Below are 27360 nucleotides of genomic sequence, written 5' to 3'. Positions count from 1 at the left end.
CATGGAGTGAAAATTGGTCGAATAGAAGAAACACGTTATCTGGGATTTGTTATTGATTGTAATTTGTCATGGAAAAAGCATAGTGATATTGAGTTCTAAAGTCTCAAGAGGTGTTGGAATACTGTGTCGCTTTAAAAATGTTTTTCCGACCAGTGTCATTATTATGCTGTATCATTCTTTAATAACTCCATACATATATTACGGTTGTTCCCTTTGGGCTAGCAATTTTTACGGTAATTTAAAAAAAAAGTACAGATACAACAAAACAAGGCTTTACGAGCTATAGGTTAGTATCAAAGTGGGGTTGTTAGTACTGAATCTATTTTTTGAAAGTTTGGTGTTTTAAACGTAGGACAAATTAGAGATTACCAGATTGGAACGTTTGTATATCAGTGTTTGAACAATATTGGCCCAAAGGTGTTTTCTGACTTATTTAAAAATAATGCTTTTTTTCACGAGTATGATACAAGAAATGGGTAAGTGTTGGCAACCCAAGAGCGAAATACTGCACGTTCAGGTTTTACAATAAAGCATATGGGTCCTACCGTTTGGAATTCGATTTCTGGGGGGATTCAAAGTGCGGTAAGTCTACCCCAATTCAAGGCACGCCTGAAGAAACACTTCTTGACAGACCAATATTGAAAAAAAAAAAATTCGTTATAGTGATTGGAAGCTGTGAGACGACAGCATTTTTTTTTTTTTTTTTTTTTTTTTTTTTTTTTTTTTTTTTTTTTTTTTTTTTTTTTTTTTTTTTAATTAGCATAGATGAAGTTGATTTGAAGTAAGAAATCACTTTAAATGCCTTTACAGGCCCATTTGGGCTTTCCTGCAGTCGAAGATAGTGTGTGATTTATAGTAATTTTGTTTACTAAATTATTTGTGAACTTGAACTCTTAAAAAAGAAGAATTTGAAACAATTGCAACCTTAATTTTCACGAAATCTGGAACAAGAAGGAAAAAAAATTGAGGCTCAATGATTAGAATTACATGTTATTATGAACTAGGGCTTTTCAGGGTTGATCTTACTCCCAATCGGGTCGTAAAAGCCTTTACTAATCTGCAGAGAACTTCAGACCAGTTCATCCGTATCAGAATTCCTGCCACAGTAGTTACAGTAAAAAATTTTGCAGCAAATATCTCTGCTTAAATATTATAATTAATAATTAAAAAAAAAACTTTTCCAAGCTTTCGCTACTATTTTTACCTCAGAATCGAATGCTAATTCTAGTGCTGCTTCTAGCGAATTCTATTCTGCTTTCACTAGTGAAAGCAGTGCCACAATAAATATTGCCCTTTTCACAGCTAATCTTAAACGTCTCGGCAAATTCGTTCGCTAAAAGGTAAAAACAATAGTTTGATACGGTTCTACTTGATATCATTCTTTGTAATTCTTTCGTTCAATGCTGAATTAGTATTTCTTGCGCACAAGTGTGCCTCATTCTTTTTAAAAGATATTTTAGTGATTTAGCTTTAAAAAAAAGACTCGAATTTTGCCACGAAATTTTCAGGCAGTGTCCGCCATCAAAGGCAACTCCACGAAAGTTTTGGGTAAAGTTGCTCAGAAAAGCTTTTGGGTAAGGTTGCTTATGAAGAGACTCCCCCAACATCCAGATTTAAAATCCTTTCTGAACGTCTGGGGTGTAGAAAACATTGTAAATTAAAAAATACGAGTATTTTAAAGCATTTGAGTATGGTCTATAACACATGTGTTACAAAGCTTTTTCTAAACCCAATCTGGAAAAGCAGAGCATTGTGTTTATATTTTGCTTTTCCTTTTTCAAATCTTGGACATTTTCAAATTTAATATAGTTTTTGATTTTTTTACAAAATTCTTACCCCAGTCTTCAATTTAAAGTATTGTCGCCTTTGTTGTTTCTGGGCCCTTTTTTTCCTTTTCGTTTTTCATTTTTAACAAGTAAACTTTTGGACAATATGGACAATCATGGTTTGAATTTAATTTGATGCTTAAATTACAAAAAAAAACGTTGTGGCTTGATGATCATTTGACTCCAACTTTTTTAATGATGATGAATTTTTCTCTTCAATAGTTGGATGCAACATGTTCTCGTCTTTTGTATTTGAAATGCGCCAGTATTGGGTTTTTGAATGAGCAATCCTGGGTTCTCTGCCCCACACAAGCAAGCAGATACCAACATATATTAATGGATATTATGGACAAATTGGCTGATAGAAACTTAAGGTATATCTACTTATTTCATTGAAGCAAAAGTTCTGATGGGAATCGATTTTTTTTTGGCATAGCCTAATCCTGACCAGAAGAATATCTTGATTGATCTTTTTTCCTAGAAAATATAATAACGTAGTAGAAAACGAAGGCCTGAATTTATTTTCGGAATTTTTTATTGTAAATTTACCGTTTATTTTGATTGTATATTTCAGGCGTAATTTCTGTAGAACCTATGTTGCATATAAATGCCTCTAGGACAATGAGGTTTAATTTTTTAGCACGAATAGTGAGCAGATAAGATTTATTTATTCCTCCCAATCTAGTCGAGTCAAGGAATCGTTAGATTCCAGACTAAAGTCTGATACTGACAAAAAATAGATTTGTCTTTATTTTACTCATTATAACTGGATTCAGAGACAATAAATTTGCATTGTCTAACTACCTTACCTTAAATTGCAACTTGGAGCAATTGAAAGATTTACCACCCTGTAGCATTGCTCAGCATTTCTTCAAAAATTGGCATGTGGATCGATTCGGAATCGTTTTGAATATTAAGTTGGCTTGATTGACTTGGGTTTGTGCCCTGGTCTGGGACTCTAAGGTGTCCCATTCCAGCCTCCACTCCTTATTGCTTCACTCCTTGTCAAGTAAGACTTCGAATTCTTCGACGGTCTTACTGGATACAGTATGATCGCTCAGGGAGTTCCACAGGTCTACAACCCGATTGGTTAGGAGGTGATGGTGTTCCCTCCTCTGAGCGTTGAACTTTATGAGCTTCTTAGAATGACCCCTTGTTCACTGTGATGAATTGATGAAGAAAAGACCATGAATTGGATTGTTGTGAATCAGTTTGTAAGTTTTAATCATGTCTCCTCTTTTTCTTAGGTGAGTCATGCTGCATAAGTTCAGAGTTTGCTGTCTCATTGGGTAAGGAAGGTGTTGGCAACCGTCTACTATCTTTTTTACTCTCCTCTGTACTTTCTCTGTCTTATCCTTGTCCACTTTGTAAAAAGGAGATGCAATTGACATGCTAGTTTCTAGCCTTGGTCTGGCAAGACTATTGTAGAGCTTGGTGATTGTTCTTGGAGATCCAGTCGTGAATGTTCGTTTAATTGTCCCTAAAGTGCTTTTCGCGGTAAGCTACAATCTTACCTAAGCTACAATGACTTCGAAACTTTACCTTGCGTTCAACTACGACACCCAAGTCTCTTTCCTGTGTAACTGCAGCTAGGGGTTTTTTTTTTACCAGTTATTTGGTTTTGCATGGTGTGAATATGTTTTTAATTTTTATTACCAAAATGTAAAACTTTACATTTGCTTGAATTAAATTCAAGCAGCCATTGTCTAGTCCAGTCATCCAGCTTGTCAAAATCGGCTTAGATTGAGGCAGCCTCCGTCGAAGATGATACTGCCCCAATGAGCTTAGAATCATCTGGATAGAGTGTGAGAAGGTTTTGGAGAATTTCAGGAGCATCATTGATATATATGTTGAAAAGTGAAGACCCAAGCCCGGTTCCTTGGGGAACTCCGTTAAAAACAGGTATAAGTGATGATAGCACACGTGCTCCTTTATCATTAGTAACAGTAACTGTTTGTAAATGTTTTTCCCAGGAAGTCTATAACCCATTCAATGATGTCCGAGTGGATGCGACAAGGTTGAAGCTTTCTTTTCAACCTTAGGTGTGCGACTTAGTCGAGTGCTTTTGCTTGATTCAAGAAAATCACGTCCACGGGTGTACCTTTTTCCAGTAGTTCGATGACTTCATCGTATGACTGTATTAAGTTTGTGTCCATGGAATGGCCATTTCAGAAACCATGCTGATTTGGAGACATGATGTAATTGTATTTCAAGTGCTTGGAGATAGCATCGCTTATGATTCCCTGGAGAATCTTCGAAGTTACTGATGTTAGACTTATTGGCCTATAATTTTCAGCTTTGTCTTTTGAGCCTTTCTTGTGCAGTGGTATAACTAGCTTTTTTCCAGTTAGAGGGGATAGCTTTTTCTTTTAGTGATTTGATTTCTTGAAGATTTTTGCTAAAGGTAAGGATATGAGCTCAGCAGTCTCTTTGAGTAGTCTGGGGTGTATACCGTTGGGTCCTTTCGACTTCGATGCGTCAAGCTTTTTCAGTCGTTTTTTTGGACATCTGACTCAAAAATGAATTAGCATTGTTACATTGAAAGGATATTCTCGGATATCTGGGATGTTTCTAGAGTTTTCCATAGTGTATACTGAGGAATATTGTTCGTTTAAGGTTTCTGCTATCTCTGCGTGATCGATGATTTTGCCAGATGGCGTAGTTAGGTAGGGAATGGAATGTCTTCTCAGCTTTGCTGATGATCCATAGTTTCAGAACTTCCTTGGATTAGTTTTAGTTTCTGTTGCAATGATATCATCATGTTTTTTTTATAGAATTTCGTTTAATCTTTCTCAGTCTATTCCTTGCTGTTTTGAATTTATCGTATTGTTCTCGAGAATTGGTTCGCCTGTATTTTGCCCAGTATCTGTTCTTTGTGTTCATTCTCTGGATATATGGTACAATGGTACATGTCTCCTCGTGCTTTAGCATTATTTCCTTGAAGACATACCAGCTGTCACTGCTTGCATTGTGCTCAAACAATGCTTCCCAGTCGCCATTTTGCATTCTCCTTAGTTCCTTTCAGATTTTCCCATAATCGATATATTTTCTGCAAATATGGTCGAAAGAGGTTGACGATAGTTGGAGAGTTGTTAAGAGACAGACATGATCCCTTGCACCATTCGGTGGTAAATGATCGATACTTAGTACTTGATCTGGGTCGTCTGTGGCTACCCAGTCAAGTAGCGAGGGCATTTGTCCATCTCTGAACCTTGTTGGTGATTTTCTGAACGAATTGATATTGCGTATCTCTGTTTGGTTAGTGAGGAAATCAGAGTTCAATGCATGACCTTCACGATACTTGGGGTGTCACCTAAGCCATCAACCCAGGTAACTTAAGGAAGGTTAAAATCGCCTATTATTAAAAGGTTCTTTGGCTTTGTATCTTGTAGCAGCTGCAGGTCTTCACAAATTGCCAGCTCAGACTCTAATAGGTTTGGGCAACTTGGTCTCCGGTAAAAAGTGGCTAAAACTAGACTTTCTTGGGGTAGCACAATCTCTATAGCTAAATATTCAACCCAATGAAAAACTTTTTTCTGAGAGATTCTGCTTCCGATAAGGTTGCCTTAATTAGAGGAGTGTCATTCCTCTTCTTCTTCTTCTTGTGTTTATGAGGTCTGTGGATCAGTATGATGTTCATTCACTTCTTAGACAATACAGGAAAACCTCCACTGATTATTGAAAGCTTCTGGCAATATTCCTAGAAAAAAATCTGCCGGTTGACAACAAGCAACGTGTTGCTAGTAATAATGGCGTCTTTTCAGGATTGATATCATCAACCTATAAATAATAGCTTCTAATTCATGTGATAGGGAGCAATTGAAGAGAGCATCAAAATATAAGGGGATCTTTAATTGATGGCAGTAATTCCTCAGTCTCCTGGAATCATTATCTCCTGGGATGCAATCAAATAGCACATGTTGAGCGTTTTCCACCGTCTGACAGCATTTTCTACATAGTGGGGTATGGTGGATTCCCCATTTAAAAAAGTCAGCGTTAAGTAAAATTGTTCCAGTTTTTAACTTATAGTAGATCATATTATAATCCTTAGACTTGAAAGGAGGGTACAAAAATCGCTGGTAAGTAATATTTGTTTTAGCTCTAACAACATCTCTGTAATTCTTTGTTCTCAAATTTCTTGCCGGAGGGATCTCAGCAGCCTTATTTGCCAAATTATCTGGCATTTCATTATATTTGATTTCCTTATGACTAGGAATGTGAATGAATGAAATATCACATCCCATCGAGAACAGATATCCAGTCTTTTGGCGTATATTTTTCAGGTCATAATCATCAGCTTGATAATTTTCTTGTTGAGAAGATGAATTGATGAAAGGAAATCTGACAGGAACAAGACATTTCTTGAAGAGGTCCCAAGCTCACTTAAAGCATCTAATGCAAGTCGAATTGCAAATAATTCAGCCGAAAGTACTGATGAATTAATTGGAAGGGGGGCAAAAATATTCAGGTTTAGATCAGGGATACAGGCAGCTGCCCCAGCTTTAGAGTCTTTAACAGAACCATCAGTGTAAACATGCATATAATTGGGAAAATGTGTATTCACATAATTTGTAAAAATTATCTCGACTTCCTTCGCTGAATAGCAGGATTTTTTTTTTTTTTTAGCATACTCATGTGACACTCAATATGGGCCATCTCCCATGGTGGGGAATCCACAAACGGAAAAGTATCCATCCACTGAGAAGACCACTCTGGAAACTCCTTTACAAAAAGATTCCAGGTAGATGATACCGAAATCATAGAGGGTGTGTTATGAAAGACTTTCTGGTATACATAATTTTGATTACCATATGCTTGTATTCTGGTGAAATATCTTCTTCTCTGAAGCAAAGCTCTTTCTTCCAAAGAGGTGATCCCCGACAGGTTTCTCATTTTAATTATTGGAGTATGCTTATGAAATCCCATAGCAATACGGATTGCAGAATTTTGCAATGACTCCAACATGTTAAAAATCTGTGGCGAGCTATTAGCAAAAAATTGAATACCATATTCCATTTTTGCCCTTATATAAACTTTATAAAAATCTATCATTGTTTTAGGTGATGAACCCTATTTCGAATTAGCGAGTCGTTTAAGTAGGGTCAGTTTCTGGATTATATTCTTCTTGAGTGATTTGATGTGATCATGCCATCTTAGTTTGGACTCAAAAACAATTCCCAATAACTTCACTGAAGATTCATAGTTTATAGTAGAGTTATTCACGACTATATTTGGTATGGTTGAATGTCTCTGTCTGGTAAATAGGATTGCTTTGGTTTTGGAAGTGGTGATAGACAAACCCAATTCTTCTGAGAAGCAAGAGATTATGTGGATATCTTGTTGAAGATCTTTGACTAAATCAGTGACGTTTCTGCCTGATTTTCAGATTACTAGGTCATCTGCATAGAGCCCAAATGATGCATGTTTTAATTGAAACTCAGATATATATAGATTAAACAGTATAGGACTAAGGATAGCTCCCTGGGGTAAGCCTTCTTTAATAGGGTGATTGTGGTTCCTACAATTACCAATTTGGACAACAAATGTTCTATTATTCAGAAAATCATCGATCAGGTTAACAATGTCAATAGGAAAGTCAAGATTCATTAATACATCCAGCAATTTTTGGTGAATGACATTACCATAGGCATCAGCCCAATAAAAAAGTATGGCGATGGTTGAATGCCTTTGGTTAAATGAGTTGGATACATCATTTTCAAGGCAAGCAACATTGTCCAGTCAGCAGTGCCCTTTTCTGAATCCTGTTTGTTCAGGGGGGTAGAGGTTGTTAACTCCTACAAACCATTCAATCCTTATTAAAATCAGTTTTTCCTAGTGTTTACTTACCTCTTCTCGGGTCATCTTGTAAATTTGTAAATAGGAAATATCCAGCAATTCCAATGTGGGCATCGTCCAAGGGGTTATTTGTATTCTTTGGCGTAATTTCAGCTACACAAACCACATCATAATCATTTTTTGCTGCTAAGATCCGTAACTCCGTTAGTTTATTTGGCAAGGAGTCTAAGTTTGTGCTCATCACTTTGAGAAACTTAGAGTGCTTACATTCAATGTTTTGTGCTAGATCACTTGGAATACTATCGCTTATTTCACTAGCTGTTTGGGCAGCTTCATAACTCGTGGATACCGTATCCCTTTCTGAATCTGTGCATCTATTGTCACTAAAGTATAAATATTTTGAACAATCAGATCTATTTACACTAGTGGGGAAGGGAAAGTTCCCAACCCCACTCACTGCTGGTTTTTGGAACAATGCAACCCTTTCGGATAACAAGGTCTTTTTCACCATTCTGCAGCCGGTCCTTTAATTCTTTCACAAGTTTCGCTTGCTTCTCTCCTCCTTGCTTATATCACTTTGGTACTGAATTGTCTGCTTTTTTCGCAAAGGTTGCATTGTCCCACTATTTACACTAGCGGGGAAGGGAAAGTTCCGAGCCCCAATCACTGCTAGTTTGTGGGACAATGCAACCCTTACGGATAACAAGGTCTTTTTCACCATTCTGCTGCCGGTCCTTTAATTCTTTCACAATTTTCGCTCGCTTCTCTCCTCCTTGCTGATATCACTTCGGTACTGAATCGTCTGCTTTTTCACAAAGGACATTTTAGTGATTTCTTTTTCATCTTCATGTTGGGGACGGTAAATATCACTGGTGCTAATCTTTGCGGCTGTTTTCCAGCAACGATCTGGTTATTTTTAGGCATCAAGCACTTTACATTTGTGAGATGAAATTCTGGAAGTTTGTAAGAGCTTTTAGGTGCTCGCTGATGAACTTTATGTCAGCCTGTTCCTGCTCCTGGCTTGTACCCCGCTCTAGTTCGGGAATTCCATGAGCTACGATATTTAGCCTTCGGCGCTGTCTGTCACGGTCTCTTCTTATTTCGTCTCTCACTTCTTCGCGGACTTCCAATTTTTGGATCTCAGTAATGGCTGTGATCTCGGCACGGAATTTGTTTATTAGGGTTTCCTTCAACAATTTTAGTTCTTCTCCAACGAGTTATTTGACTTGTGTTTCCATGACAGCTTTGTTGCACTTTTTTAACAGTTCCGTTTCAATTCCTGCAACTCTTTTAGCGACTGAATCAACCATTGTAGTCATCTTTGTGAGCAGTCCAGTATTTAGGCAATGAATTTGCTCTTTTACAGTCGTATTTACATCCTAAGCGGTAGCACTTTTTCTCGCGGGGTCGGCTAAACAAAGGGGGCAATACCAGGAACCTGGATTCTGTCATTTCAATACATGAAATGCATAGCCACTTTTCACATCCGTCATACAACATTGCTTAGTATCAGGTTTTAATTTCATGTCGCAGCCCGCACAGGGGCTCTCTCCATTTTTTTTTTTTTTTTTTTTTTTTTTTTTTTTTTTTTTTTTTTTTTTTTTTTTTTTTTTTTTTGTGGACACTTGCTTTCTTTTTCTCATTATCTTTAACCTTATTCTGATTTTTGACTACTACTCGGATTCGGGCGAATAGCTGCTGTGGAGCTCACGCTCTGGCAACACCGCGCAAGAAAATATTAATTTCAGCCATATTCCTTGTGAAACAAAAGGCAGAAAAAAAAAAACGAAAAGAAGCTTCTAGGGTGAAATTTATATACAGTTCAGATCACTGATTATTGTTAATCAAGATCACCGAGCTTGGAGCTCATCTGTTGTAAATATCGATTACTTATCACAGATAAATGTAAACATGTGTATCAGCCAGAGTTGCCACTCTAAATTTTAACTAAACTAATCAAGTATTCTAACTAGTTGTGCATAACGTAATATAAAACTGAAGTATATACCTCTTACTCGTCTTACTGCACCTTACATACGAATGTGAACAATGGCTTAGTATTGTTTTAGCTTCTGATTCTTGTCCATTCCACATGTGCATCTTAAGCAACTTCCATTTTTTAAATTCAAATTTTTAGTTATACTTTGAAAGATCTGTTGGCGGTTTATTTGTATTTATACGGTTCCAGATTCTGGAATCAGGCACTAGAATCTGTCAATCAAGACCGAACATAACTAGTCGGTGCTTAAAAAGCATTGTTTTAATCTTCAAAAAACATATTTTCGTACAAATAACTAATCTTCAGCTCCAGATGAATCGTCTTGAATAATTGTTGTTAAAAGTGGGCGTAAAGCAGCTTTGCTAGTGATTTTGAAAAAATGGAAAAATGAGGGAACCCGTGGGGATATAGCTATTTAAAATAGGGATTCCTAGGAAATTTTCACCAGCCTTTTTGGGATTTAAAAAAAAATGAAGTTGAAACTCAAAGTCAATAATTTCTTAAATCCACTTTGCCTTTCCATTTACAGAATACATCAAATGAAAATATAGTGAAAATGGGTATAATATTTTAAACAATGAAGTGGACAACCCGACAAATCAGTGTACCCATTTTCACTATATTTTTATTTGTTAAGTTCTATAAACACTTGAGTTCTTTTGCAACTGTTCTATTCTTATTGAGAAGCAGACGAAACAGCAGTGGACAGAAAGATGAATAAAATATGTCAATTTAAATCAAAATTCTTGTCTTTAAATTATTTTATTCTTCTTATAGGCCGAACATCCATCACACGGTGAGCTTGGACGCTGTTCCAGAAGCCCTGAAAGGTCTGAATTCTCTAAAAGTTGGCAAAGTGGTTGTAAATATATAAAATTTCAGTGACTCTGGTGCAACATCTATATTCATTTAGTTCTACTTGGTTCACTGGTAATTATAGAATTCTGCCAGTTTTATTTTATTATTTTACTCTTTACAACCATTGAGACTTGAATTAAAGTGAAAAGCTTTAAGCTTTGATGCTGCTTTTTACCTTCATTTGATTTTTTTTAGTCTAATTCTTGCATCATAGTTCACTTGTTTGCTTTGGTAGTAGCCATAAATCTAAGTATTTTTCTGCATTAAAAATGTTTCCGTCTTCAATTCTGTTGTTCTCGTCTTCTTTTTAAAAATTTCAATATGCAAATACTTAGAAAAAAATGTACCAGCTAAGTTCATCTTAACTTGCCCTGCGTTGATGGTTACTACTTTCTTTCTGAGCTAGATTTTCGCCTGGACATAAAGAGGATGACTTAGCTGAGGGAAAATCCTGCAAACATTTCAGATAAAACGGGTCCAAGTGATGCTTTTTTTTGTGGTTGGGGGGTTGATTCTTGAAAATGTATTTTTTTTTTTTTAATGTTATAATATTTTTTATTTTTTTTTGTCTTGTGTTTTTTCTTATTTGTATATCTTTATTTTGTATATCTCTGTTTTTGTTTTATTTTTTCAGCCTTGAATATGTGTTTTATTCAAATGTAATGAGATAGTCAAGAGGCATGATTTTCATGTATGTTCTCCAACACAGATTTTAAAGTAGGCACATAGATGACTGATTTCTTTAACATCTGAATAAACTAAATGTTTACTGAAAATTTAAAGGACATAAAGAAAGGGAATTTTGTGACATTTCGATGTGAAAGGAAAACTATAGTCTCGGATTTTCTGTTTTAAGGAAATAACAAGAATTAATGGGCCATTTAGAGGCTAATAGGACCCGGTCTTGAGGATTTTGATTTTAATACGCCTGTCTTCTGGTAAAGAAAGTGTCACTGATTTTTTTAATCGTCTTTTTGTACTTGTAGATGCCGAATTTTATTAAATGTCTTTTAGAAAGAACTTAGTTAAAAATTTTTATAGTCATATCATTGGTGTTGATTATGCCACCGCAGAAGTGACAGGTGGTATTTGCCTCTAATACCAGTCTGGAAAAAAAGTGTCAGGAAATTTCTTTTGCGTAGGATTAAAAACGCACTTTTTAAGGCTCCACATTAGTCTTCCAAAGATTTTATGCAGTAAACGGCCAAATGAATTTCATGAAAGAGAATGTTTCTGCTACCTAAGATCACGTTTCAAAGACAATCAGATCCACCACCGTGGGAAAATCTCCCTCCCCACGGAAAGATCTTCTAGACAATTCAATCCCGGGAAAATTCACCCGGGACAAATACCTTTAACATCTCCACGCGCAAAAATGACTCGGAAAGGAGAATGTAAGACAACAAAAAGAATTTTGTATAGGAATGCTGGCAAATTCCCTCACTGCAAATTATCTTCTGAAAAGTTCACTCCCCAGACTTCCCTCCCCGTGAAAAAATTCTCTTCGCGGAAAATTCCCCAGAAAAATAATATCACCCTCCCCCCTCACACACGAAAAATGAATGCATACTTCCGATTAACAAATACTATGCGTAAATAATGGGCCAATTATTTATCTTAAAGACCTTTCCCCGGGGGCTGTGGGGGTCATGTTATGTCCAAAGACATACTTATTGGATCTTTAAACTATGCTGAACAAAATGGCTATCTTAACATTTTGATCAGGTGACTTTTAGGAAAAAGGGGGGGGGGCTTGCTGCGATCCAATCTTTTTTGTCACTTAAAAAGGGCACTAGAACTTTTAATTTCTGTTTCAATGAGCCCTTTCCTGATATGCTAGGGCTAATGGTTCAATACAATCACCTCTGAGAAGAAATAAATTAAACACGCATCCGTGATCTTTCCTCTGATATAAAATAAAGAACTTTTTTTATCTGGCCGCGTGTAACTTCAACGATAGGGTTCCCGGATACACTGAACCTAATGGTGTGCTTTTCATTAAGATGATTGCTTGAATTTTAGAACATCCCCCTTTTTTTCAAAAATATGGAAAATTTTCTCAGTCCTGTAGTTCTTGATCGGGAGCACTAAATTTAGTGAGTGTTACATATTTGGAATCAGCATAATAGGCCAATTCTTTTGATATGTCAATTGATATCAAAGTTCTCACTTTGAGTTTTGGTTACTATTGAGCCATGTCGCTCCTTACTAACAGTTCATTACCACAAAATGTTTGATTAAAATCTATCGACACCGCTGTTATACTAACATCAAAGTTCAGGTAACACTAATTGTTAGCATCAGTTGAACCCGAACTCATTCACAATAAAAGCTTAGTTGGCGTTTAGAGCTAAATTTAGTCAATGTTCTGATTCAACTAATTTGAATTTGCTTAAAGCTGGTCAATCACTGTATTTCCTAGAGAATTCTGATTGCCATGTGTCTCTGAAGTGACGGCAGGAATTCATGGAGGTACCTGATTTTAGTATTTTAGGGACACTAAAGCGTCTTTGGTAGTTTGACCAAACGTTTAAATAGTCTTGTTTTTTTAGTTTGTTAATTATCATTGTAAAAGGGCTTGTGAGGTCTATGTTTCATGAGCTCGTTTTTGGTATCTTATTTTCCTACAGTTCTACGGTTTTAGTATTTCAACATAAGTGCCAATTTTTCTTTCACTTGATAGCTGAGTTCCAGCTTTGTCCTTCAACCAAATTATATTTTTGAAGTTCGCTTATAGTTCGTTTCTGTTATATTGAAAAATGCGTTGAAAATTGTCTCAAAAAAATAGGAAAATGTTTCTTTTTTTAAGCAAGCTTATCTTATAATTAAGAGAAAAATTCAAGCATTATTACAATGTTGGCGTAGTGAATGAACTGAGCTACAATTAATGAATCCAATGATATAAATATCCTACCCTTCTGATGCAATTTACAGATGTAGGCTTTTTACTATACTGCATGTTTGACAAGAAACAGACCTTAATCAATCTTTGCTGATCAAAGAATAGAAAACTATGAAAAAAGAGAAGGAAGTTTTAACCAATTTGTGAAAATGGGTAAAAATATTATTTTCGTCGGCTGTAGAATCTTGAAACATTGGCATTTCGCGATGGGCATTATATGCTATTAAATTTTAAAAAAAAAACTAGTTTTTTTTCAACTGAAAGTAAGGGGCGACATGAAAACTTAAAACGAACAGAAATTACTCCGTGCATGAAAGGGGCTGTTCCCTTGTTTTTTTTCAACTGAAAGTAAGGGGCGACATGAAAACTTAAAACGAACAGAAATTACTCCGTGCATGAAAGGGGCTGTTCCCTTCTCGACGCCCCGCTCTTTACGCTAAAGTTTGACTCTTTCTCTCAATTCTACTACATCAAACAGTAAAAAACTTTAGCATAAATTGCTAAAGTTAAACTTCTATATTTGTATATTTTTATTATGTATATGAGGGGGTGTGTCCCCTCGTTAATACCTCGCTCTTTACACTAAAGCTTAAATTTTGTCCCAATTCTTTAAGAATGAAGCCCCCTTTATTGAATTTCTCTTCCCCATGACATATTCTTCCAAGGAAAGATCCTCCCACGTAGCCCCTTCCCCTCACCCTTCCCCCCCCCCAACCAAAAGAATCCTCCTGAAAACGTCTTTACACTTCTCAATAGCCATTACTGTATGTAAACACTGGTCAACGTTTGTAACTTGCAGCCCCTGCCCTGGGGACAGTGTGGGAGTAAGTCATCCTCGAAGACATAGTTATTATGTGTTTCGACTACGCTGACCAAAATGACTATATCAAAATTTTTATATAGAGGGGGAGGAAATGAACAGAACGGATATTAGGATTTTTTTCAGGCTTAAAACCATAAGTTGCAGCAGACCGCAATTACGTGACGTCTTTATCTTGACGTATATATTGCACAAATCCTGCAGGAATAGAATCCTCTCCTTCAGTTCTTCCCAAACCATAGAGAACATGACTCAGCTTGAGATCACGAAGCATAAGAATATGCTTTATAAATTCTGCCTTTATAAGTGACCCTCCAGACAAGGCTAAAATACTTAACAAGTAATTTCAGTCAGGTGGAATTTGGACCAAAAGGCTTTCGGAGAGTTAGTGGCAGATTTACCTGTCGCTTCAACAGTATTTTATTGAGCAAGAATAAACTGATCGTTGACACTATACATTGAAAACTTCATTTACCCCAGCTCTTTTGCTTGCAATCCATTGTATAAGATTGAAACCAAATGCACATTGAGAAATCAGAAGCCTGCAAAACACAAGGCCAATGAGTGGTTGTTTGGTTAACCCTATTCAAGCTAGTTTTCTTAATCTCTTTCTAAAGTTGTGCTCACACAGGAGCAAGTAGATATACCACAACGAGTCTACATAGGAAACTATTAAATGTTTATGCCCGGATTAGATCTTATGTGGAGATATGGACATCCTTACGCCTGTACTTCAACAATTTTTAAATTTAATAGACAGCACTGAGGGAAAAGTGACAAAATGCTTGACGTGGTCGGAAATAAGTGGTACATGTTTTCTAAAAGGAAAAGAGATTTTAATAAACAAAGTGATAGTAGCAGACGAATGTTTAAACGATTCGAATTTTATGGGTGCCTGAAACCTAAAAAAAAATGTGAAAAAAAGAGCATTGTTTTAATAGCAGTGTGACTGCAAGATTGTTTTCCTCAATAACCTGAAAACGGAATTAAGAAATAGACTGCTGATCGAAACAGTATCGGACTTTATGCACTCCAAGCAGTACACGTGCCGTACAAGCGGCTATCCACCCTTAAAAAATATGCCAAGAAAGCTACTCACAACTAATAAAGATTAGAAAGAAATTTCAAAAAAAAAATAAAGAAGGAAAGAGGAAGAAAATATTTTTTGCGACTAAGGTTTGTTCGTTGTTGGCCAAAAGGAAAATAAAGAATTACTTTCATTAACTTTATTCATTTCGGGCCATCCAAAAGTAACTACGGCAAGAATCAGTATAATATTTTGATGGTCACCGGATAATTTATGGTAGTTCCTAAGCGACGAGAGTGATCATATCCGTGGGGGGGGCGTGTACACGGCGTCATTGGTCAGCAGGCAAGTCAAAGACAGAAGTATACACATTTATCCTTCTCCTTCAATATTTTTTGTAAAAAAAACTCTTTTCGGGCCTTCATTTTCACTTTCTCCAAACGTTGGCAGTAACTATAAAATCTCTTTTTTTTAAGTAAAAACGAAAATCCTGAAATACATATAATGTACCGATTCCCGCAACGTTACCATGCCCTGTAAATGACTTCTGTTGAGTCTGGCAACCTTGTCCTGGTAATAGGCGCATAAATATGAAATAAGAAACTTGAGTAGGCTAAGTAAGGATTTATCACTAATGAAATTCCACATTGTTTGTCAGGGTATTGTCCACATTGAGCATTGTTTAACTGTCAGGGTAAAGTTTTGTTGGTTTGCCCTACTATTGCTGAAAGAAATCAACTAGGCTTGTTATTGGCTTGATTATTATCAACTACGATTGGCTGCTAGGTCTAAGCCAAATAATTCGGTAAAATTCTAGTCTATTGACTTCATGCTATCTCGGAAAGGGCTTAGGTTAGGAAAATGAAACTTTCAGGGATGGGTCTGTAGGCTAAAGTATGTCCTGGGAAGTTATTATAAATTACCCACCTCCACTCCTTCTCCCTCTAGAGGGCCCTAAAATTTGCCTACATGACAGGTCTATACCTATTGAAATTTTGACAAAACAACATTTTACATTAATCTTCAGTTACTAGTTGCCTCTGCCTTTAGTTCTGAAAATACAATTCCTGTTATTTGAGTAGAATTTTGAGCCATGTCATGTTTTTTTTCAAAATTTAGGAAATGTATTTGCATATCTTTAAAACCTTATAAAATGGAATTGAGCAAAGTCATGAAGCTGAAAACAATTTTGTTGTAATTCAATTGAGCAGAAGATCTATTTTGCAAGATTTCACTTTTATAGCACACATTTTTAAAGGTCATCAAAGGTCAGGGCCCTCTAGAGGGAGAAGGAGTGGAGGTAGTTGCTTCAAAATACATTCCCAAAACATACTTTAATCTGTAGATTCATCTCTGAAAGTTTTATTTTCCTAACCTAAACTGTTTCTGAGATAGCAAGAAGTCAATTTAAGTTTTTTTTTTCCAAGTAATAGTCATTGAAAATCTTTCAATGACAATAATCTTTCTAAACTGAAAAGTATAGGAACAAAAGAGGGCCAATGCATATGGTCATTTTTATTGTTTTATTACTGTTTTTAACAGTTCACTACCAGTCCTTCCAGTTATATGTTCCCCATAAATTTTCTCATTGCCTGATCATGTTTATCTTGCTTGTTTGCTATGCAATTAATTAGAAGATAAGAGTCATGTGTAGAAAATGCATAGAAAATATCTAATTTGGGCTATATATTTGACCATGGGGGTGTAGGTTAAAGTAAAGTGCAGTACTTTTATGAATAATACAAGTATTTTAAATTTTTAAGTAGTTTTGAGACTTATATAGTTTCATTTTGAAGGGGTAAACAGTAAAATTCTACTTAATTTACTTCTTCCTGTCTCAGAAAGGGTTTAGGTTAGGAAAATGAAACTTTCAGGGATGAATCTACAGGCTAAAGTATATCCCAGGAAGGTATTTTAAAGTACCCACCTCCACTCTTTCTATTGAAATTACCACCTATTGAAATTTTGACGAAACAACATTTTACCTTAATCTTCATTTACTAGTTGCTTTTTCTCTGCCTTTAGTTCTGAAAATGCAATTCCTGTTATTTGAGTAGAATTTTGAGCCATATCAATGTTTTTTCTTTTTTTCAAAATTTTGGAAATGTATTTGCATATCTTTAAAACCTTATAAAATGCACTTAAGCACTTTACCTTATAAAATGGAATTGAGCAAAGTTATGAAGCTGAAAACAATTTTGTTGTACTTCAATTAAGCAGAAGATCTATTCTGCAAGGTTTTGCTTTTATAGCACACATATTTTTAAAGGTCATCAAAGGTCAGGGCCCTCTAGAGGGAGAAGGAGTAGAGATAGCTGCTTCAAAATACCTTCTCAGGACATACTTTAGCCTGTAGATTCATATTGGACTTGGACCTAGAGAGAGGGTAAAGGTATATAGTGAAATACTATATGTATGCAGGCCATTTAATAACAGTATCTAGGCCATTTAGAAAGAGTATCTAGAATGTTTTAGAAACAATTCAGGGGGTAAAATTGAAATTTTCCAATTTTGCAAGAGAAGAAATTGAGGGGAGACTTGAAGAGGGGCTAAATATGTATTGTCTCCAGTCAGTATTTTGCTGGGTTATCAAAATAGTGTATGCATGCTATTGTGGGGATGGCTTGGAAGATAAAGTTGAAATTTCCAGGGCTTGACTGCTCTATCACTGGAATGGTCTGGAGATCAAGTTGGAAGTTTTAGGATGTTGTGAGAGTGAACAGGACTTGGGAGCACAAAAAGAGCAAAGCATAATTGATATGAAATCTGTCTAAAAGTTGTTGTGTTTTAACCTCATGTATAACTAGAATCTTTTCATAGTGAAATTGAGATGTAAGTAGAAAGACATTACATTTACCCAGGATTAAAATGGACTGAGACTTTGAGTTGAATTTTTCATTAGGTGATGGTGGGTCAAGAGGACCTGAAATCTTGACTTGTGCATGAGGGCAGAGGCAAATCTAAGCTCTTTTGATTTACCTCTCCTCCAGGTCCTAGTCTGATGTTTAGCTGCTCCCTCTCCTTAAAACTCATTGAAAGTATCAACCTGATATTCAAAGCTATTCCCTAGATATTGCAGACATACCAGTCTGATTATCTGGCAACATTTTTATCTTGCAATTCACCTTTGGATTTACCTTGCTATTTAGCTGTGAATAGATGTTAAATGAAAGAGCTGAGGCAAAAAAAAAAACTTTTGTGCATCAGAGATAGTTATTTTTAACATCCCCCAAACCCCGAAAAAAACAACAACAAAATTTGAAATCCTATTGCCCCAGTTAACTCTGTTTGCCTCTGCTATGTTAAAACTGAAGGTTCATTTGCAGTTTTAAAACCCTGAAACTTCTGACTTATGGATTTCGCTACTTTTTTCTATTTGAAATTTTTCAAGATATCCAATAAGGTATTTAGGAAAGTTTATTACCTTTTTATATTATTTGAAAAAGAAACTTTTTGGTTACCTTGAAAAATAGTCAAGTTAAAACAACACCACAATCCTTAAAATATTTTTATCAAAATCTTGTGTCTTTTGATATTCTTTGCTACTTAACTGTACATAGATTACAAGTCCCATAGGAGCATTTGGTGCAAAAACATTTTGGTGGATAAGAGTAAAAAATTGTTCACCCCTTCCCCTCCCTCCACTATATGATTTGAAGTCCCTTGCCCCCTCCTCTCTCCAGCAGTTAAAAATATAACATAATTCTTAAAAGATTGTTTCTCAAAATCCTGTGTGTCTTTTGATTTTCTTTGCTACTTAAGCATACATAAATTATAAGTCCCATAGGAGCTCTTAGTGCAAAAACATGTTGGTGGATAAAAATCCCACCGTTCCCCCTTCATCTCTCCAGCACTGCACAAAATTTTCACCTTCATCTGCCAAACCATTGCCAACACATTATGGATATCTTATCCTGTAAATGTGGATATTACCTGGATATATGCAGTGTCTTTTGATCTAACTCTCCCCCTTTTTAAGTCAAAATTTAAGGTCTGCTTCACCACATGCCCTCCAGCACTTGCTGAAAGCTTCAAATGGATCCCTTAAACCATTCTCAAGACATAACAATTTGGAAACTTGAATGCACATGCTTCTTGCACTTTGTTTTTGAACTATACTCTTATGAAACTCTGGGAGTATTTCTTGACCAAGATTCCCAAAGTTTTCCTAGGGTACACTCAGGAAACAACATGTGTTCCTGAGTAAATCAAAAGATTCTATATGCATTAGATTTTTAAACTATCTTTAGTTTTTTTTTAGAATGGCTTGGGGCATTTATCAGAGATGTTTAGGGAGTGAAGGAAGAATTAGTCCAGGGGGGTGGTCAAATCAATCTAGAACTTGGACTTAGAGGACTTAGGGAGTGAAGAAACTATATGTATTATGTATCCACATCATTGAAATAATGCATTTGCAAAATATTTGGAACAGGTCAGGAGATGAATCAAGATATCAGGTACTGTTGGGAAAAGAAAGGAGGAGGTCGGGACAGTAAACTTGAAATTTTGTATCTGGAGGAGGGTCTGGGGATAAACAGTTTTGTCTTTGATTACCTAAATGTTTTTTTTTGTTTTTTTTTTAAGATCCTTTAAGATCATAATCTATGCACAGTTCAATCAAAAGACACTTTTTGTTGCAAGTTATCAAATTGGCATACATCAAAAAGTGATATTGTCATAATGGTAACTGTCTCTTACTGGACTATGTTGTCTTGTGCATGATAAGTTGAAATAAATATTTTCCGAAAAAAGAGGTTTTTAGTCTAAAGCAAAAAGCCAAATTTAAACATGAGACATAGGTAAATATAGTAAGTAATTCAAGCTTAAAACAAATAGACATTAACATCAACTAGATCTGCATTACATGTGCAATGTGAGCTGTTGTGGCGACATTTGTTTGGCTTTTCTGAGCAAATTGTTGCAAGAGCAACACTTTGGTTTTGTTTCCTCACTTTGATTAAATGCTGAAGTTATTAATCTTTAAGGATCTTAAAATAAATACTAGATACACCAACTTGCAGAAGTTGCACACCCCTCGTTGCTGAAGATCATTGTAGCCTAACAGCCAATTGTTACTTACAAGCCCCCTACATGTCTTACCACTAGAACCAAATTGGTCTTACCATCAAATACACCAGAAACAAATAATAGGTACACCAACAAGCAAGAGTTGCAGACCCTCGTTGTCAAAAATGATTATGAGCTCGCTGATTGTTGCTTAAAACTTCCCTAGCTGTCTCACAATTGGTATCACCCTATTTGTGGTTTCAGCATGTGCCTTACTACTGAAGTTGTCAACCCTCTTAAACTTTCAAACTGGTATATCTCATGAAATAATTTTTCCACCAAAAAATGGATGGCTCATACTTTGATCAGCTCATCAAGAGCCATCAACTGCCATAAAAAAAGATGTATCAGTCTTAGTTCAAATTTGAACTTTTTGCAATAGGCCATGTTTCTAATGTCATCACTTAGAAAGGAGGAAATGATAAACTCTAATTTTTTTATCAGTGAGAGAATTTTAAAGTTTAAGAGGTGCATGTGATACCATTTCTGTATTGGCCTATTTTTGGTTTCAGTGTGTACCTTACTACTGAAGTTGTCAACCCCTTTCAACTGGCATATACTTTCAAACTGGTATATGTCGTGAAGGAATTTTTCTACCAAAAAGTGGATGATATGCACTTTTATCAGCTCATTAAGAGCTATCGACTGCCGTAAAAAAAATTAAGTCTTAGTTCAAAAGTTGACTTTTTTTCTCTAGGCCAAGTTTCTAACATCATCACTTAGAAAAGAGCAAAGGATAAACTCTAATTTTTTTTAGCAATGAGAGAACTTCTAAAGTTTAAGAGGCTCATTTGATACCATTTCTCTACTGCAATTCTGAGTGCAAAAAACCAAATGATCCAACATTTAACATATTACAATTAATATCTACCAAGACACAGATATGTTTTTTAGAGAAATTCTCCACACAAGAAAGCTGATCAAGTAAATCTCAGAACAGATGTGTTGGAGAAGGAGTGGGCTTAATTGTCGTTGCACGTCAATTTCCTTTGCATCAAAGAGGTCTGCATTGAATTTTTTTTCTAATGCAGATGATCAGATTTTGATCTTCAATGAACAGGAGCTCAAATTGTTTTCCAGAGATGTAATTTACTCTGCGATTATTTTTCTTATTTTGTTTGATACTCTAATAAGGATGTGAAACGGAGAAGAAAATCTTATCAATTTTACAAATTTTTTTAATGTTTGGTAAATGACGACTTATACTTACTGACGATACGACTGCCTGTCCATGGATTATTCTTTATGGTTGATTGTGTATGGCTATGCTGTTTGACCTATGTGATTGTATGGATGAGTAGGGTTAAGGCCTCATTCAAGTGCTGATCTATATTAATCACTAATGTAGGAAAACAGTCTTCTTTTTCTCAATCTGTCTTTTTTTTATGTGTTTGTGCTGTTGCACTGGGGATTTCTCTTTTCATTATATATATATATATATATATATATATATATATATATATATATATATATATATATATATATATATATATATATATATATATATATATATATATATATATTTGTATATATTTGATAACTAGGAAATCCTTCCAAAACTAAATAGTGAAGCTCAGTCTATTTGTAAACACATTTAGCATGATTTCATGACCATACATACAATAATACAATCTCAATGGCATTTTGGTATACTAAATAAAATCATGTGATGATTTTACTTAGATATCATTCAAATTCAGAAATCCTCAATTTGTTAAGAAATCGTTTGACATAGTTACTGGATCTTTCAACTACACTTAACGAAATGGCTATCTCAAAATTTGATCTGATGCGTCTGGGGAAATGATGGGCGTGGCGGGGGGGCTAGTTTCCCTCCTATCACTTTAGACTCTTAAAAAGGGCATTAAAACTGATTCACCCCCTCCCTGAACTTATACGATTACCCTTTCCATAAAAAACCTTATATTTTAATAATGGACAATCTTTATACCTTAAAGGCCTTGCCCTGGGGACTTTGGGGGGTAGTCATCACCAAAGACATTATTAATGGACCTCTCAACTATGCTAAACAAAATGGCTATCTCAAAATTTTGATTGGATGTTTTTGAGGAAATGATTGGAGTGGGAGGGCTGGTTGCCCTCCAATCACTTCGACTTTTAAAAAGGGCACTAGAACCTCCAACTTCCAATCGAATGAGTTCCTACAATTGTATATACAGTCGGTTGTTTTTGTGGCAACTCCTGTTGTACGTGCCTCGGTCAGAAACAAATCAAAATAATACATTTTGCCTACATCGCTCTTTGCTTAGGGTGCGGTATTGCGGTGCCTATGAAACAACTGACTTGATATAAAATTGTATGCAATATTTGCTTACCTTCAGCCAAAAATAAAATTAACGAACGACACAATCGCTTCGTTGCTTGAAATCAGCTGTTTCAAATAGTTCGTGATAACAAACTGCAGTAAGGAGCGACTTGTAGAAACTCTAAAAAACAGAATTTTGATACCAATATATATGTCAAAAGAATCAGATTTTTATGCTAATTTGAAATACATAAGTTTCATCAAGTTTAGTTGTACCCCCCAAAAGTTACGAGCCTGAGAAAATTTGCCTTATTTGAGAAAAAAGGAGGAAACAATCCCTAAAAGTCATATAATCTTAATGAAAATTACACCATCAGAATCAGCGTATCAGAGAAACCTATTGTAGAGGTTTCAAGCTTCTATCTACAAAAAAGGGGTAATTTAACGGAAATTAAAAGTTCTACTGCCCTTTCTAAGTAACCAAAAAATTGGAGGGCAACTAGGCCCCATTCTAAGTTCACTTTATTCCAAATTCTTTGGATCAAAATTTTGAAATAACCATTTTGTTCAGCATAGTCGGAAATCTAATAAATATGTCTTTGAGGACGACTTAATCCCCCACAGTCCTCGGGGGAAGGGCTGCAAGCTATGAGCTTTGCCCATTGTTTACATATAGTATTGACTATTGACGAAGTATGCTGACATTTTCTGGGGTTATCTTTTCTGATGGTGGGAGGAGGGGGTTGGGGGTTAAGTGAGAGGATATCTCCATGGACCAATTTATCATGGAGGAAGTGAATTTTCCTGAAGGGGCCGCTGGATTTTCCAGCCTTATTTCAGAAAACAATGAGAAATGAAATAAAAAGAACTTTTTTCAACTAAAAGTAAGGAGCAACATTAAAACTTAAAACGAACAGAAATAACTACATATATGATGGGGTTTGTCCCCAACTCAATACGTCGCTCTTTACGCTAATTTCAAAAGAGAAGTTTATGCTAATTAAACGACCTTTGTGATTCAGGGGTCATTCTTAAAGAACTGGAATAAAGTTTGAACTTAGTATAAAGAGCGAGGTATTAACGAGGGGGAGAACCCCCTCATTTACGTAATAAAAATACACGAATATAGAAGTTCGTTACGTACGTAAATTTCTAAGTTACGTATATTTATTACCTATATTTATTTTTTCTCGAAATCATCCGATCAAAACTTTGAAAAAGCCATTTAGCCAAAAAAGAAAAGTAAAATTAATACTCTAATCTGGCTTTAATAATTCATGCACGGTGAGCCAAAATCAAAACATATATTAATACAAAACGTTCAGAAATTAAATATAAAAGAAGTATTTCAACTGAAAGTAAAGAGCAACATTAAAACGAACAGAAAGTGTTGGGTATATGAGGGGGTAGGTCCTCTCGTCTATACCTCGCTCTCACGCTGAGGGGGCCGAACCCCCTCATATACCTAATAAGAAAATACGAATATTAAAGTTCGTTACGTAAGTTAATTTGTAATATACGTGTATTTATTACTAATAAAAACTTTCGTTATAATAAATCAAATTAAAAGTTCTAGTGACCTTTTTGAGTGACCGAAAAAACTGGAGGGCAACTACGCCCCCTCCCTTGCCCATTTTTTCGCAAAATTGTCCGATCAAAACTTTAAAAAAGCCATTTAGCCAAAAAAAGTAAAATCGAGACTCTAATCTTGTTTTAATTATTCATGTACGGTGAGCCAAAATCAAAACCTATATCAATTCAAAAACGTTCAGAAATTAAATATATAAAATAATTTCAACTGAAAGCGAAGAGCAACTTTAAAACATAAAACGAACAGAAAGTTATACGTATATGAGGGGTCCGTCCTCTCGTCATTACCTCGCTCTTCACGCTAAAGTATTTTAGTAATTTCAAAAGAGCCATTTATTCTATTTAAACGGCCTTTGTGGTTCAGAGGTCATTCTTAAAGAATTGAAACAAAATTTGAATTTTAGTGTAAAGAGGGAGGTATTGACGAGGGGCTAAAACCCCTCAGATACCTCATAAGAAAATACGAATATTGAAGTTTGTTACGTAAGTTAATTTTTAAGTTACGTTTATTACTAATTAAAACGTTTGTAAATAAAATTAAAAGTTTTAGTGACCTTTTAAAGTAACCAAAATAATGGAGGCCAGCTAGACCTCTCCCCGCCCCTTTTTTCTCAAAATCATCAGATCAAAACTTTGAGAAAGCCATTTAGCCAAAAAAGGCAAAATTAATATGTAAATTTCGTTTAATTATTCATCTACGGTGAGCTAAGATAAAAAACAGCCTTAATTCTAAAACTTTCAGAAATTAAATATAAAAAACAAGTTTTTTTTTTAACATAAAGTAAAAACCGACATTAAAACTTAAAGGGTCTATCCCTTCAGCGCCCCGTTCTTTACGCTAAAGTTGACTCTTTTTCACAACTCTACTTTTTAAAACAATAAAAAACTTAAGCGTAAAGAGCGGGTCGTTGAGGAGGGGACAGCCCCTTTCATATGCGGAATTATTTCTGTTCGTTTCAGAAAAAAAAACTTTTTTTTTCTTTAATTAGTGTAAAGTTTCTCCAGAGATACACGCGATACTTAGTTGTTTTCAATATTGGGATTGGCTAGGCATTGCATATGCACCAATCATAAAGTAAAACTGCATAGTTTTACTGACAAAACATAAAAAAAGATTATAAGTTTGCATAATGTTTTATTTTTGTCCAAGACCCCTACTCTAATTCGATTCTAAAATGGATTGAATTCTATTTATTTCGAAAAAATCCATGTTTCACTAAATTCTGAATAAAGAATAGTTTGAAATTGCTTAATTGTCATTTTCGTGTGGTTTCACTGTGTAACTAAGCTTGAAGCAATTATGTGATGAACTGCTTATGGTTGAAATTAAGTCAGTTGCCAGGTTTTGAAAATAACAGATTGTACGTGTCTCCTTCAAAGAATGGAGTAATTGAGTAATCTATTTTATTTTATTCGTTAAAAATAGGTGGATAAACCCCCCACACCTTGTATTTTCTCGAAATACATCTGATAGGTGTGTGTATGGAGGGGGGTGTTATCCTTCCTCCGATCACTCTGAATCTTAAAAAGGGCACTAGAACTTCTGATAGACCAATCCAATGAGCCCCCTCCGAAGTTTATGCGATCACCCTTTCTATATATATATATCTTACTAGCTGTTGGGGTGGCGCTTCGCGCCACCCCAACACCTAGTTGGTGGGGGCGCTTCGCGCCCCCCCAAGCCCCCCCGCGCGCGTAAGTCGTTACGCGCCATAATAGTTACGCGCCATTGTAGTTGTGTCCCTATGTCCCACCTGTGAATATAGATAGATATATATATATGGTTTTAACTACGTAAAACTTGCGAATATACAACATTCTTTGCTGTCCCATTGTCTTTGCATATAAATAGATTGTCAGGTTTACCGACTCTTGAACATGCAACATATAATGGTCCATGGGAAAACAATCTGTATTCAGATCTATACCTCATGATTCTAATGATTGCCCTTGAGCTTTGTTGATGGTGATTGCTAATCGACCATTCCCTGTCCCGGTGTCCCGGTCGTCATTTACATCCCCCTGTTTCCCCCGGTGTCCCCGTTGTAGTTGTGTCCCTGTGTCCCGGTCGTCATTTATATTCCCTGTGTCCCGGTCGTCATTTGTATCCCGGTGTACCGGTCTGTATATACATTCGTTTTTTAGTTTTGTTTTTCTCCTTTATTTTTTTCCTTTTTTTTCTTTTTTAGTTTATTTAGATTTTTAGATTTTTTAGTTTTTTTATTAGTTTTTAGTTTTTTTTTCTTTTTAGTTTTTTTGTAGTTTTTACCTTCTTTTTAGTTTTGTTAATTTTTTTTTTTACTTGTGTCCTGGTCGTCATTTATACTCCCTGTGTCCCGGTGCTTTGTTGATTGCTAATCGAACATTCCTTTTGTCCTGGTCGCTTTCTCTTTGAGTGTCGTCATTTATTTTTTTCTTTTTTAGTTCTTTTAGTTTTTACCTTTTTTAGTTTTTTTTAGTTTTTAGTTTTTTTAGTTTTTTACCTTTTTTTAGTTTTTTTAGTTTTTTTAGTTTTTTAGCTTTTTTATTTTTTTTATTAGTTTTTAGTTTTTTTGTAGTTTTTGCCTTTTTTTTAGTTTTTTTAGTTTTTTAGCTTTTTTATTAGTTTTTAGTTTTTTTTGTAGTTTTTGCCTTTTTTTAGTTTTTTTAGTTTTTTAGCTTTTTTATTTTTTTTATTAGTTTTTAGTTTTTTTTGTAGTTTTTGCCTTTTTTTAGTTTTTTCAGTTTTGACGTCACCTGATCCAGTTTTTTCAGGTGACGTCACCTGATCCACGATCCACAGATCCACAGACAACTTATTTTTATATATATAGATAGTTTTTTTTTTTTTACTTATGTCCTGGTCGTCATTTATACTCCCTGTGTCCCGGTGCTTTGTTGATTGCTAATCGAACATTCCTTTTGTCCTGGTCGCTTTCTCTTTGAGTGTCGTCATTTATTAGTTTTTTCCTTTTTTTTTTTTAGTTTTTTATTGGTTTTTACCTTTATTTTAGCTTATTTTTCAGTTTTTTCCTTTTTTTTATTTTTTTTTTATTTTTTATTTTTTTTTAGTTTTTTACCTTTTTTTAGTTTTTTTAGTTTTTTTAGTTTTTTAGCTTTTTTACTTTTTTTATTAGTTTTTAGTTTTTTTTTGTAGTTTTTGCCTTTTTTTAGTTTTTTCAGTTTTTTTTTTAGTTTTTTATTGGTTTTTACCTTTATAGTTTTTTTAG

At 35.1% G+C, this 27360-nt stretch overlaps 2 protein-coding genes across 5 annotated transcripts in view; both read left to right on the top strand.

Moving 5' to 3' along the window:
• The window catches only part of LOC136026413 (quinone oxidoreductase-like protein 1), a 75238-nt gene extending 63739 nt beyond the window's left edge, over window positions 1-11499 (top strand). For all 4 annotated transcript variants that reach the window (XM_065702980.1, XM_065702981.1, XM_065702983.1 and 1 more), the window contains exons 8-9: window positions 2049-2200; window positions 10399-11499. In XM_065702980.1, coding sequence (XP_065559052.1) covers window positions 2049-2200; window positions 10399-10495 — 249 coding nt within the window. In that variant the 3' untranslated portion in view covers window positions 10496-11499. The remainder of the gene's footprint in view (window positions 1-2048; window positions 2201-10398) is intronic.
• Window positions 11500-15710: 4211 nt separating this feature from the next.
• Window positions 15711-27360, top strand: part of LOC136026410 (polypeptide N-acetylgalactosaminyltransferase 1-like) — a gene marked incomplete in the record, with an annotated part of 99516 nt that continues 87866 nt past the window's right edge. The window contains 1 exon segment of the mRNA XM_065702975.1: window positions 15711-15845.

This window comes from Artemia franciscana, chromosome 4, assembly GCF_032884065.1.
Source record: "Artemia franciscana chromosome 4, ASM3288406v1, whole genome shotgun sequence".
Lineage (NCBI taxonomy): Eukaryota > Metazoa > Arthropoda > Branchiopoda > Anostraca > Artemiidae > Artemia > Artemia franciscana.
The sequence above is the reverse complement of the archived record's forward strand: the minus strand, read 5'-3'. Positions and strand labels throughout refer to the sequence as shown.